At 35.4% G+C, this 13,403-nt stretch overlaps 2 protein-coding genes across 2 annotated transcripts; one reads left to right on the plus strand and one right to left on the minus strand.

Annotated features, from left to right (window-relative positions):
- The first annotated feature begins 313 nt into the window (after positions 1-313).
- On the plus strand, positions 314-5,499 carry LOC113779587 (binding partner of ACD11 1-like). The gene is made up of 5 exons (XM_027325219.1): positions 314-502; positions 2,356-2,459; positions 2,544-2,619; positions 4,441-4,524; positions 4,611-5,499. The coding sequence occupies exons 1-5, from the start codon at positions 470-472 to the stop codon at positions 5,181-5,183; spliced, it is 870 nt and encodes a 289-aa protein (XP_027181020.1). The 5' UTR covers positions 314-469; the 3' UTR covers positions 5,184-5,499.
- Positions 5,500-11,945: 6,446 nt separating this feature from the next.
- LOC113779831 lies at positions 11,946-13,123 on the minus strand. The gene is made up of 3 exons (XM_027325568.1): positions 12,671-13,123; positions 12,500-12,544; positions 11,946-12,390 (listed from the first exon to the last, which is right to left on the minus strand). The coding sequence occupies exons 1-3, from the start codon at positions 12,969-12,971 to the stop codon at positions 12,242-12,244; spliced, it is 495 nt and encodes a 164-aa protein (XP_027181369.1). The 5' UTR covers positions 12,972-13,123; the 3' UTR covers positions 11,946-12,241.
- Between the last annotated feature and the right edge of the window lie 280 nt (positions 13,124-13,403).

Consider the following 13,403-nt stretch of genomic DNA (forward strand, 5'->3'; position numbering starts at 1 on the left):
GTGGTAGAAAAATAGAAAATATTACCAAACATCCTATGGATTTGGGGCTCAAAAATGGTTATTCAAATATGAGGGGCTACAATTAGGATAATTTGCAAATTTGAGAGCCATATGCCTAAAAATTCTTCCATATAAAGGAAGAGAAAAAGGGAGAAATCATGGAAGTAAATGACGGGATCTCATCGAGACCAACAACGAGAAAACGTGATCAGTTGACCCCACGTCCCCACCCCAGAAACGTGTCGGCCTTTAATATATATAAAAAAAAAGTATTAAATAAAATTTAAAAAATCTTGGCGTCCACGTCAACGCCGTTACCGCCTCGTCGCCGGCTCTCCCAACCTCTACTAAAATCCCTCTTTCTCTCATCTCATATAAATCCCCCTCCAACTAAAATCTTACCCCCAAATTCGGGGAAAAAAAAAGAAGCAGAAAAGGAAAAAAATTATTCAATTCTCGAATTCATAGCATGTCTGATCTCTCTCAGCAGATTGCGATGTCGGTGAGTATTTTCATTTCGCTTTCTACGTTGATGTGTACGTATAATTATACTCTCGTAATTGCGCGTAGTTCGTTTGACGTTGCTGAATTGTTAGTTTGCTTATTTGATTCGCTAGTTTAATTTAGGGTTTTGCTGAGCTATGGTTTTGATTTCTGAGTTGTTAAGTTGGATTATTGGACTTGTGATTTTTAATGCGGCAGTGGCTACTTGTGAAAGATTTTAAATTCATCCTCGTATGAGCATATGCTGTGTGTTTTCACGTAGAATCGGTTTTTGCTTCGGTTTATTAATTTGTACTTGATCGTTTAATTAATGTTCGTACTTCTGGTCCAGCTGATTAAGCTTGATTGCTTGAATCTTGCTCTTGTTACTTCGGATTTAATACTACTGTTTAAGTACAATGATATTACCAAATTTATGCGCTGTCCTGCGTTTCTCACAAAAATAAGGTACATTATTTATGTGTATCTACAATATGCATATACGTACATAGATCCGTTAGAAACGTTTGATGGATGTACTTTCTCATGTAGCTGTATTTGATATGCAATGCATGATTTTGGTGGTGCCTTTGTGGCGAGATTGGAGAAATTGTCTCTGGAGTCAAACTATTTGCAATAAACTGGATTATGTAACTTATATTGTTGTTTCGGTTTATTAATTTATACTTAGTCGTTTGGTTGATGTTTGTACTTCTGGTCATTTTATATTCGTAAGGTGTTCAATTAAAAGGAGCAGTAGCACGTATATGCTTGCAGAAGACAGTACTATGGATGAAGAAAGTATTCTTTTGAGCTTACTATGAAAAAGCTACAAATGACTTGTCTGCTTCCAAATTTTTGCTGTTTTCTATGAGGAAATTCTTCTGTAATCTGAAAATTGACTTTACAATTTCCCTTTCAGTTGGAACTAATTCGCTATATTTATAAATTCATGGGTTGTGATTCAGAAAGTTTAACCAAAAAGCATCTAAAATTTCACGCACACTAATGGGTTTTTGTAAACTCAAAGTGTGGCATTAGCACCTCTGCAAGAACATGTGGCTCTGTGCCTGCTTATGAAACTTGTCTATGGTAATGCTTTGAAGCATGGCTTTATTCTAATTTACAATTAGAAGACCATCAGATCAACACAACAACTTCCAGAAAATGCTATGGTGGAAAATTGTGAACTTAGAAAGTGGAACACTTCATTACGCATAATTAGAACTGGATAGAACTTTGGAAGACATGGTATGAAGTGCTGGAAATGGAGTGATTGCTTGGACATGTAGTAGAGGCTATATTGATGCTTCAGAACTAATTTGAGTGCTTTTTTATCCTTCATTTTGATAGATAGATTCCTAAAGGCCTTAATTGAGATACCTCAAATGATTGGGATATCTTGTCAATTGAATTAAATTAGAAAATTTTAATGCATGTATTGCCATGTTTTTTTCTGCTATGGGGATCAAACAGAACATTTAATGACAACAACATATCTCCCTTTCCAAGCAACTGATATTTGGTAATGTTACACATCCCATGCCATCCAAAGAACTTCCATAAATATGTTTATTGAACATTATCAAATGATAACCGTAATGATTACTTAACATAACTATGTAAGTAAATTTTAAGGACGACTGTTCTTTATTGTAAGAATAGTTAAGGAAATCTTTGTTCACTTGAGTGAAGAAGGAGCTGTCATATGCATGGTTCTATAATCACAGATATCCTATTCTTGTTTAGCTTGTTTATCTTCTCAGTGATATTATGATTATCTTCTCAGTGATATCTTCTCAGTGATATTATCTTCTCAGTAGCATGTTTTAGCTACTGAATGATATCATGATAACCTGATTATCTGTGCAGATAAGAACTGTTAAAGTCAGCAATGTCTCCTTGGGAGCATCTGAGCGGGACCTCAAGGAGTTCTTTTCTTTTTCTGGTGATATTGAATATGTTGAGATGCGGAGGTTAGATCAAACTTACTTTTGCTTTAGCATTACATTGCTAAGCTTTCTGCGTATTGACACCAGTATCTTCCTATGATCATTTAGTGATACCGAGAGGTCTCAAATTGCATATGTTACTTTCAAAGACTTACAGGGAGCTGAAACTGCTGTTCTTCTTTCGGTGATTTTTCTTCTCATTGTCTCTTTTCATTTTGCTACACTTTTTTTGGGCTATTTTATTCATGTCATTGTTTACTCCGAGCACTTTTTCTGCTTGTCAACAATGTGCAAGTGTGTTGAATTAATTGCTCTAATTGAGGACATTAGGGTGTGAACCATCTTAGACTTAGGTTGTCTTGGCCTCTGTTACTATCCTTAGGGTACAATCAATGTCAAAAGGTGAAAACTTTTGTTGTTCTTTTTTTGGTGTGTTTGGTCTAGGCAAAAAAAAAAAAAAAGTGATCTATTCTGAAAGTTAGTAATAGAGAAACCATTTTTGATGATTTTTTTCCTGAATTAGAATTTGGCTAAGGGACTCAAATTATGAGACTTGAAAAGTGCGAATTAAATCCTGCACATGAAGATTAGAAACTTCTAGAAGGACACTGTCAGGATGGTGACGTGCTTTTACCGTAGTGAGAATCCCTTGGGATAATGAGTGATCAATCCCAGTCCGTCTAAAATTCAGAAAAATTAGGATGCAACCATATAACTTCCTGTCTATTGTTCTCTCAATGGGTATTCATTACTAGAGTATGATTATTTATCAGTACCTAGGTATAGGATTATTAAACAAATTTGTGAGATCTTTCCGGGTGGTTTAAAAAGGTGTATTGTAGCTTTTGCAGAACAGGTCCAATGCATTGCCCCACTGGTTCAGTGATTTGAGGAATTTGAAATATTCCTTCAACTACTTCAAGTCTTCTTTCTTTCATGATCCTAACCCTCTTATCCTTCACTATACTTGTCTAGTATAAGAACCTTAATGATCTGAGTTAACAACTTAAATTGAATATGGTGCGTGGGAACAAGATTGTGCTGAAGCAGGTTGGTACTTGTAGAAGAATAAAGCTAAAATTGCACTAAAAGTAGGGCATTCCCTTCCATAGATGTTCAAGTCCTCTAAAATCGTATCACTATAAAAACAGTAAAAACTAGACAAGGCAGTTGAATTTCAACAAATCAAGAAGCATGGACGTGAATGAAAAGAGATGGAGTATATGTGGAATGTTTTGGTGTTATCTTTTGGAATATTGGATGTAATGGTAGCGCTAGTGAATTCTTCTAAATCTGTACCATGATTGGCTATGCCTCTCCAGATATATGTTAGTAGCAATAACCTGAACTATTACATTAGGGCTCCTCTGCTTCTTTGGCCTATCCTGTTGTTTATTGCCTTAACTAAATAAGATATTGAATTCGTTAAGAGAGCTTTTTGTGGGAAAGCACAAATTGACTATCACCTTGGATTGGAATGTTCGTGAGCTAGAGATGCAGATTGTGGATTATTACATATTTAAAGTTCATGAAAGAACTCAATTTTGTGTACAACTTTTGAGTATTCTTGTTTCTCTTTCCTGTGGAACTATGCCATATGTTTGTCCATCGATCAAATTTTTCTCCCTTTGCTGTAAATCTAGTCATTTTGTCTGGGGTTGCTGTCATTAATGCTTAGACTTTGCTTGTTCAATATAGATCAATTAGTATGCTGTAATTGGGAATTCATGTATTTACAGATTTATATCTAAAGTAAACTGTTCCCCGCTCTTAGCATATTTGTTTTCCTCTTCCATGATTAGCGTTTGATCATTGTTTGAATAAGCTTATACTGGAATCTGGTTTTTGGAAAATTCTTTTCTTTCCTCTTTGCCGTCTTTATCTGTAGGAAGCATGTTAAGCTATTTGTAACTCTGATGCTGCAGAGTGCTTCATAGAACTCAACTTGAATTAACATCATGCTGCTGAGTAGCAATTGTATCAAACTGTTTAATTTTGATTTCAGGGTGCAACAATAGTCGATATGTCTGTCACCATAACTCCAGAGCCAGATTATCAGCTTCCTCCTGCCGCTTGTGCACCACCCATTGTGAGGATAACATTAATTAGTTTTTTGTTTTTTTTAAAGAAACTGAGTCCAATATTTCTTGCTTAATAATTGCTTAATTACTGCAGACGGAAAGGAAAACTGCGGGTGGTGCAGAATCTGCTTTTAGGAAAGCAGAGGATGTGGTTAGCGGCATGCTGGCAAAGGGCTTTGTGTTAGGTAAAGATGCTGTCAACAAAGCCAAGACCTTTGATGAGAAGCACCAGCTGACTTCCACTGCAAGTGCCAAAGTTACTAACTTTGACAAGAAAATTGGGCTGACTGAGAAGATAGGCATCGGTACTTCAATTGTGAATGACAAAGTTCGGGAAGTGGATCAGAAACTCCAGGTTTCAGAGAAGGCAAAATCAGCTTTTGCTGCAGCTGAGCAAACTGTTAGCAATGCTGGTTCTGCCATAATGAAGAACCGATACGTTTTTCAAGGAGTTTCATGGGCAAGTGGTGCTTTTAGCAGAGTTGCTAAGGCAGCAGGGGAAGTAGGCCAAAAGACAAAAGAGAAAGTGGGAATGGCTGAAGAAGAACAGCGAAGGAAAATGGTAGATGACTTTGCTCAAGTTCACTTATCCGAGTCTCCTAAAGCCTCTGAATCAAGCGAGCATCAGCCTTCTAAGCCCCCACCTGCACAGGGTTTGATCCTCTGATTTGCTGCTTCAGTGGACCCGTTTGTAAAATGTCTGAGTTTTGCAGTCTTGGTTCTCTATTCACTAAGTCATATAATATGATGAATGTAGAACGTGTACATTATATGCCTTTGGGATGTATGATGCATTCCGCTTCTTAGTTGTTGCCTTGAGAAAATTCGTGACATGAATATGAACTCGTATGTGGTTAATTGGTCTTTATTCAGTTTGGTCCAATTGATTGTTGCACCGGATTGATTGGCTCAGATTAGAAATCTGTTTCAACTTTGCATCATATTCTTCCCAGCAGTATTGAAGAGAGGGGGAATTTGTGCTCTGATGTCCTTGTTTCCTTTTTAACTTTATCGCGGGGGGCTGAATGCCTCCTTTTCTAAATGTAATCCCTTCTGCTCAATATTTTCTCGACAAGTCACATGCCTCGAAGATGAAACACTGTTTTCTTCTTGTCGGATTCTTGATAAAGAGTTTCCAAGAACAGGCACACCATTGTCCAATGGTCAATATGTTCATGAATTCCTTAATTACAGAAACTGAGTTCTTGCATTGCCTAGGCTTCTTTGTCTATTGACTTGGCGGTCTTCTTTTCTCAAAGAAATGTTAATTCTGCAGGTAGTAAGTTCTTTTTGGACAATAAAAAGTTTGGGTTAGTTTGGGCAGGTTAGGTCACGACTCCAGACCACTAGTAATTAAAAAAAAAAATTTAATTGTTGATCACAATGATTTTTCATTGAAAATTAGTGGTTCCAGGATGCAGGACTTTTTTTTTTTCTTGTGATTAATGTCAGAATAACTTTTCCTGGATCCCGACAGGAGCTTCACAAATATCGCATTTCCAGGGAAATGGGGCAGGGACTGATGACCATCCCTGAGCAGTTAATGGCCGTGATTTGGCCAAAAAATTTTGTGCGGTTCAGATAACAAGTTGTGCATCGATTTTCACACTGTGTGTGGGGTCCGTAAAATTTTGTACTAAAGTTATACGTTGTGCAAACAAAGTTACGCCGTGTGTAACCAAAGTTACGCGCTATTAAAAATGGCCAAAACCGTTGGGGATGGTTGCACCTGCAACCGTCCGTGCCCCTTGTCCCATTTCCAGTTGTGTTTGACAATAATTCTTTACCATTTTAACAAGTTGCTAATGAGACGAATGGAATGAGGATTATTAGCTCTTGTGAATGGAGAGAGTTCTTGAAAGCTCATGAGCAATTCCAATTTCCAAATTATGAGATAGGAACCCCCAGTAGATGCAGCCTCCAAGGTTTAAAGTGTGCAACTTTTATTGCTTCAAAAAGAAAAAAAAAAAAGTCCAATTTTTGGGATATTTCAGTGTCATCATTTATGGGACTATCCTTTCACTACAAGAATTGTTCCACATGGACAGCCTGGATTTGTATCATGTGATGGAGGAGTTTTGTGTATAGATAAGCCCTCCACAGGATTGCTACTGGTCCACTTCTATGAGGGGCTTTTCTTGGATTGGAAATTTATGCTGATAGCAAAGGTTTTCCCATCCCCTCCCCCCCTCTCCTCCCCTCCTTTTCCTCTAAATTTTGGGGGATGGGGGGTAGATGAATATGAAGGATAGTATTGGTGAAATTGGTGGCTAAAATGATTATTTTGGCACCAACTTGTATGACAAAATTTGTGTTAGATTGCTAACTCCATTATATACTTGTAAAAATGTTTAACCACTTTGGGCTCAGACAGACGAGTCACGTTTCCATAACCATTGGTCCCAATTTACAACATGACCAGAATTGCAGACAAAAAGTAATGCAGTTGATAATTGCTTACATGAATACCAGAAGAAAAACGTATAACTATGAACATTGGCAAGACAGCAAGCAATGGCAAATGAAAATGCATGATTCTTGTCTAATTTGAGCAATCAAAGTGGAATTGTGCTAATAACTTGTGACAACCAAAAGAAAAAGAAGAAGGAATGGGAGGCTATTCAATCATCATATATACCATCAAGTGATTATCAAGCAAAGGTTTTTTTTTTTTTTTTGGAGAATATCAATCAAAGTTTTGGATTGAAATTCAATTCAAGAGTTTTATTGGAGAATATCCTGCTATTTTCAAGAGTTTTTGTTAAAAAAAAATTGTACTGTAGTCTGTAACGATTTGACGTAGATGAAATAAAAAGGTGATTGAAAAATGTGTTTACGTAAAACGTAAAAAAATTTTTCTGCAGAAAACTACAATCCAACTCACTAAACAAGTAATTCCGGCAAATATCTTGAACTCAACCAAAATAAAATTACTTCTTCTCAAGATTTTAGGAAGAGCATTTACTGAAACGCTTGGAACTATTGCAAAACATGCTCTGCTCAATTTATAATACATACAATTTATCATAGCTGAGAATTAAGAGACTAAATCAGTAGTGTTTTTTAGAACTTAGGGAACAAATTAATCAAGATCGAAAGAATGATATGCTAAATCAGTTTTTATCAAAACCACACAAATTGATAGGGGACTGAAATGGTGGTAATTTTTCCCTAAAACTGTCAGCGAAATTCTCTCTATCCTTCTTTCTTTCTTTCATAGGATACTTGCCCAGTTAGAAAGCAGGAGTTAAACTACTCTCCAATGATTGCTTTGAACTGTAAAAAGTTTTTAAACTACCACTACTTTTATGTCATGCTGACTATATTTAACACCTCAAAAATTTGTACTAGAAAGATATGCTAGTACAAAACTAGGCCAGTGAACATCACCAAGAGGAACAACTCCAGAGCTTTTCAGTCATTCATGAGAACAACATTTCAGTTTTGTGCTCTCAGCTCTCTTGCTTTTTGGCAAATGACCAAAATTCACTAGAGACCAAACTAAACCTCAATCTTGGGTTGGACCCCTCCTCTTAGTTCTTGATAGGGGATGCAATTCTTTCTTTCTTTTCTTCTTCTTTTTTTTTTCTCAACAATCTTGTTTCATATATTTGCTTTGTTGGAGGATTTTGAGTGGCCTTCAGGACACGTTACAAGTTTTGATGTGCCACCCAATGAGTCTTTGATCTTTTCTTTTGTATTATTAGCATGCTATGATGTGAGATTAAGGCACTGGATAAGATTGCAGTTGGATACATCATACTTCAATTATTAGTAGAATTACATCATACTCAATTTTTTTAAAAAAATTTTTTTTGATACTAATACTACTTTCCAAACTTTATCAATCATTGTGAAGAATTTTCCCAAGTCTTCTTTTCAAGCACAAGATTACAAGTCATTTCTATGTGACAGGTTACCCAATCAATTGTTTGGAAGCATTTTTAGTAGTCTCAAAAAGTTCAACATTTGCCTACGCGTGGAGGCTCAGCAGCCCCTGGTGGTGATGATTTAACCCTATCATGGAAGTCCTCGAGTTTGAGTCTGATTATAACTTACCATATGTCATCGATGATAGGCCATCCGTAAGAAACATAATTTGTGGGCCGATAATATACCTCGATCTTAAAATGAAGTAAGCCTCTTCTTTGCCTAAAATTTTTTCATGCCAAAAATGAAAAAAAAAAAAAGTTTTAACACTTGTTTCTTACAAAAAATTTTTCTATAAATTTAGGGGCAATATCATAAATTTTTTTTTTTTCAACATAGGAAATATCGCAACTTTGTCAGACTAATCTCTCTGCGCCTGTGTATCTCGCCCTACAAAGATACACAAGCGGTAGAGCGATAGTTTGAACACACGATTTCAAGACCTAATTAAACTGCTCCGAGACGATTCGAATAAATCCCAAGGGGCATGTACATTTTAATCTTGCCTCTTGGGTAAATTAGTGCCTCTATATAGTGGGCCAATGCCCTTAATGCAACTTTTGGACCCATGTAGCATTTCAAAGGCACCAAACACAGGTGGATCATGGATGGTGGGGCGTTACATCAATGAGGGGGCCCTTCCCTTTTACCTCTCTTTTTGATCACTACAATTCCTTCAATCTATGTAAATTTACAGGAACAATCCTCTAGTCAAGATTCCCAGTTTATGTATCCCTTTTTTTTTAAACTCAGAAATGCAATACACAAAAAGAAAGTCAGTACAATATGTATATGTAGTTTAATACAATGCTGATTGCTGACATATAGTAATGTGATGATACAATGATCAAATTGTCTTAGGCACAAAATCGAACTGTACAAGTATGGTCAAATTTTGAAAGATACTAATTAATCTCAATTATTTATCGTTTGGCAAACTACCCAACCAACCCTTAAAAAAAAATATGACTAATGACTTGCAATTAGTCAGCTAATCCATGTTTTGGACTCTTTTAGTACGATTTTTACTTGTCCATAAATACAAGAATTCGTCTAACTTGTAATTATGATAATAGATACATTGTAGAACTTTCAATTGAAGATAGTTGTATTTTAATTTTTCTTTTCAATGTAAATTGTTGTTACTATTCCATTTAATGAGACTTTATTATTACCTCCAATTCATAAAGTTGTACTCTGTGTAAATTGATTCCAAAAAAAAAAGAAATTAGGACTATAAAGACGGATGATACTACTAAAATATAAGAGTTGCAGGGAATCAGGCTCCACGTCACGGAAGAAGGATGAATAATTCTGGCTATGTTCGGTGAGGCCGAGAGGGAGGTATAATGGGGCCGCTCCTCGACACGACGAGAAAGTCTTAAAGCACCACTTTTCGTAGCAGATTGTACTAATATTTTTTAGGATTAATCTGTTATAGAACGGTGGTGATAGTGTATACACTATGGTTTTAATCGTACTGTATGATATAGATTTAAGACGTTAACTTTGTTGGTAGATTGCTAGTGGTATACAGAATTAACTCTGATGAGGTAGGTTTATAGTAAAACTACTTAATGGTATTTTTTAAAATACAACTATATTCTAATGGAAAGTGGACTACAATTTGGGACAGATAATCGTGGGACGGAGGGAGTACATTATAACTTTTCAATCGAAAAAAAAATGCAAAACATATTAATGTTTGGATTGCCATCTTTTTCTCTAGAAAATTTTTTATATTTTTCATGATATAATTATTTTTTAATACACATATATCAAATTGTTACAGTACAATTTTTTTAAATAAAAATTTCAGAAAATAGTAATTCAAACAAGTTAAGATCTATCATTTGGAGAAAAAGATAATTATAGCCGGTGCTTCTTAGAATGTGATGCAAAAAGATGATGAAGAAAATATGTAAAAAAATATTTACTCTACATTACCAAAAAAAAAAAAAAAAAAGCAATCCAAATAAGACCCTACAAGTGCACAATAAAAAAAAATATCTTTTTTTGGGAGATAATACAGTCAGTTTCGAGCTGGCACTTGGGAAGCGGAACACGAGGGGCAGTAGTAACGGTCACTTAACTTTCCAGCTGTTTTCCATCTCCTGGACTGGCCACTGGCAAAACTGGCACCCCCAATTTCCCCTCATTAACTACAAACCGCAAGCCTTCACCGCACCCAAGCCAAAACATTTGGAATTTTTACCTTCTTTTTTGGTTCCAACAAAATAAGTTGAGAATCTAATTTTTAACCCATTCACACCTGAAATTCTAAGGTACACCGTACACCCACCTTTTTCTAGGTTGTCTAGCATTATTAATAATTTTTTCTCCAAAGAGCAAAGAGCCCATCTAACGAGCGTTCATTAATCACTCGGGTTAAGACAGAATTTAGGTGTTGATATTTTAAAAAAGTAAAATTAAATAGAAAAAGTACTACTTCCTCCGTCTCATTTTGATAGTCCTATTTTCTTTTTTTCGTCTGTCCCAAATTGTAGTCCACTTTTCAATTGAAGAATGTTGTTGTCTCTTAATTTCTCTAAAATACTCTTATTTAATATAAGTTGTTATTATTTATAAGGATTAATCTTTCCTACACTGACAGTGTATACACTATCAACGTTGGATGATTGACAACTATGCAAAATTTGAATTTGAAATTCAACTTTTGCACATATGTCATGAATCTAACGATGATAGTGTATACACCGTCAGTGTAGGAAAGATTTACTCTTATTATAAACTATCTTATTTAATATAGATTGTTAATATTGAATATAACCTACCGCATTTAATATATTTAGATTTTTCAAAACATATTGATATATAAAAAATCAACTTTATTTAATATAAGAGTATTTTAGGAAAATAACAATCTAAATTTATTTTTCCAACAAAGTTGATTACTTTTTCTTAAATTGTGTGAAAAAAATTTAAAACTATTAAAATGAGACAGAATGAGTATATAAATGCAACAATGGAAAATAATTATTAATATGCATTTAGATGGTTGGTTAAATATGATTTAGGTATACTATCGACTGTCCATTTGATACTCGTTAAAAAAAAAACCCTTCTCCAAATTATTCAAGGTTTATCCAAAGAATGCCCCTAGTCAATTAAAATCTTATGTGCTAGATTTCTGCAAATAAGATTAAATATAACAAGCTCTCGAAGGTAAACAAAACTAGATAGTAAGTGTGAGCATGCTACATAGTCTTTGCTAACTAAACCATTAAGCACATGATAGGAAAAAAAAAAAAAAAGGCTTACACAAAAAGAAAAAGAAAAGAAACGTAACTTTTTCACACAAAAAATTGTTTTAATATGGATAAGTAGGCCCCAAAACATTTTAATTTTTACCATCATATGCATAAATTTTTTGTAATACAGGTAGAAATTACGATAGAAGTAGAAACTTATTTGTGGGATTTACTTTCTCCAAATGAAATGCGGAGAAGTCAGCAATCAATCAAAATATACAGCAGTAATTTTCAAATCTCTTTTTTATTCTTTTATTTTTTTTTACAGTGAGAAAGCAGCACGCGCTAAGATTTGTCAGCAAAACAACAAAAAAAATAGTTCACGTGCTGGCACACGCGTGGTAGAAAGAATTGGCAGACGTAATATATCACTCATGAGTCATCTTCTAATCAAGTTCCCAACTCAGCTCAGCTCTACTGACCGAGTCAACTCGAACCCACCGACGATTAAAGCCCAGTGACGATAGATAGACAGACAGATATCTCCAAAGTAACGAATAAAAACCGGGGAGATTAACTCGCCCTAAAAATCGCCGATTTTTCTGTTTAGCCGATTTTTTGAATTCCCTCCTTCTCTATCCACTCCCTGCAGATTCCTCATGCTTCCAATCCCCAAAGCTTCGCTCTTTCCAATCTCCAATGCTCCATGAATTTGCTCAATATTTGTTGAATCTGAGAAAAAGAAAGAAAGAAATATATAAAACAAAATGGAAAAATATATTGAAATAAACAAGAAAAAAAGAGTGAAAGAAAAGCACATGAAAATCAATGTGCATTGTACCTAGAGGATTGGACAAAGTCTTGAGCTCATTGAACTGAGTTAAATCTGAAACCCAAAAAAAAATAATATATACTAAATAAAAAGCCGAGATAATATCATATAACATAACAAATGAACAAAAAAAATAAGAAAATATAACAAGTGGAAAAAATTGGGATGTTTTTGGGGTACCATTTTGTGAAGGGTCATGGGAGTTGAGGTAGAGGATGAAGATACAGAGGAGAGTGAGGAGGGGAATGAGATGAACGAGCTTTTCAGGGTGTCCAGACGGTGTCGTCTTGTGGTGGGGTTTCTTGTTCTGCTTTTCATCTTCATCATCATTGGAGATTAGTACTCCTAGCTTCTTCTTCTTCTTCTGTTGCTGTTCCGGTGATGAGGAAGAAGGCGAGGAGGAGGAGGAAGTATCTTTGACGATGACTACTCCATTGGCATGGAGCTTTGCTGCTGGTGACCCCAGTGACTGCCTGTGCATGGTTTTGGAGGAAACAAATGAACAAGAAACAGCTGTGTGATGTGTGTGTAAATGGGGAGGCACTTCTGTTGGTATATGGTTGCTTTTTTAGTAGTAGTTAGTAACTTGAACCAGTGGCAAGGACTGTGGAGTGTTTTTTTTTTTTTCCCCTTTTTTGGGTCTTTTTTCTTCCCTATAAGGCTATAACAGTGAATGATTTTAGTAGAAAAGGTGGTTTTGCTGACTAGGGGGATGGTGAGAGAAGAATAGAATAGAGGTGTTTTGTTGTTGAGTGGCCATATACTCCATTACTTTTAGTGATTTCTTTTGTTTCATTTGGAAAATTAATTGTTTTTTTTTCGAGACGACAACTGTATAACCTATCTATCATAGACTATTGGAGAGGCTATTGAAGAGGGGAGCCTAAAAAGGTTTTGTATTAGGGACTAGTAA

This window comes from Coffea eugenioides, chromosome 8 (assembly GCF_003713205.1).
Source record: "Coffea eugenioides isolate CCC68of chromosome 8, Ceug_1.0, whole genome shotgun sequence".
NCBI classification, from domain to species: domain Eukaryota; kingdom Viridiplantae; phylum Streptophyta; class Magnoliopsida; order Gentianales; family Rubiaceae; genus Coffea; species Coffea eugenioides.

Excerpts from the sequence above, each read along its gene's own strand:
- LOC113779587 (XM_027325219.1), top strand. The coding sequence starts at position 470 with ATGTCTGATCTCTCTCAGCAGATTGCGATGTCG. Across the intron at positions 503-2,355 it reads CTCAGCAGATTGCGATGTCG|ATAAGAACTGTTAAAGTCAG; the intron begins GTGAGTATTTTC and ends TTATCTGTGCAG. Across the intron at positions 2,620-4,440 it reads AAACTGCTGTTCTTCTTTCG|GGTGCAACAATAGTCGATAT; the intron begins GTGATTTTTCTT and ends TTTTGATTTCAG.
- LOC113779831 (XM_027325568.1), bottom strand. The coding sequence starts at position 12,971 with ATGCACAGGCAGTCACTGGGGTCACCAGCAGCAAAGCTCCATGCCAAT. Across the intron at positions 12,545-12,670 it reads CCATGACCCTTCACAAAATG|ATTTAACTCAGTTCAATGAG; the intron begins GTACCCCAAAAA and ends TTTGGGTTTCAG. Across the intron at positions 12,391-12,499 it reads GACTTTGTCCAATCCTCTAG|ATTCAACAAATATTGAGCAA; the intron begins GTACAATGCACA and ends TCTTTTTCTCAG.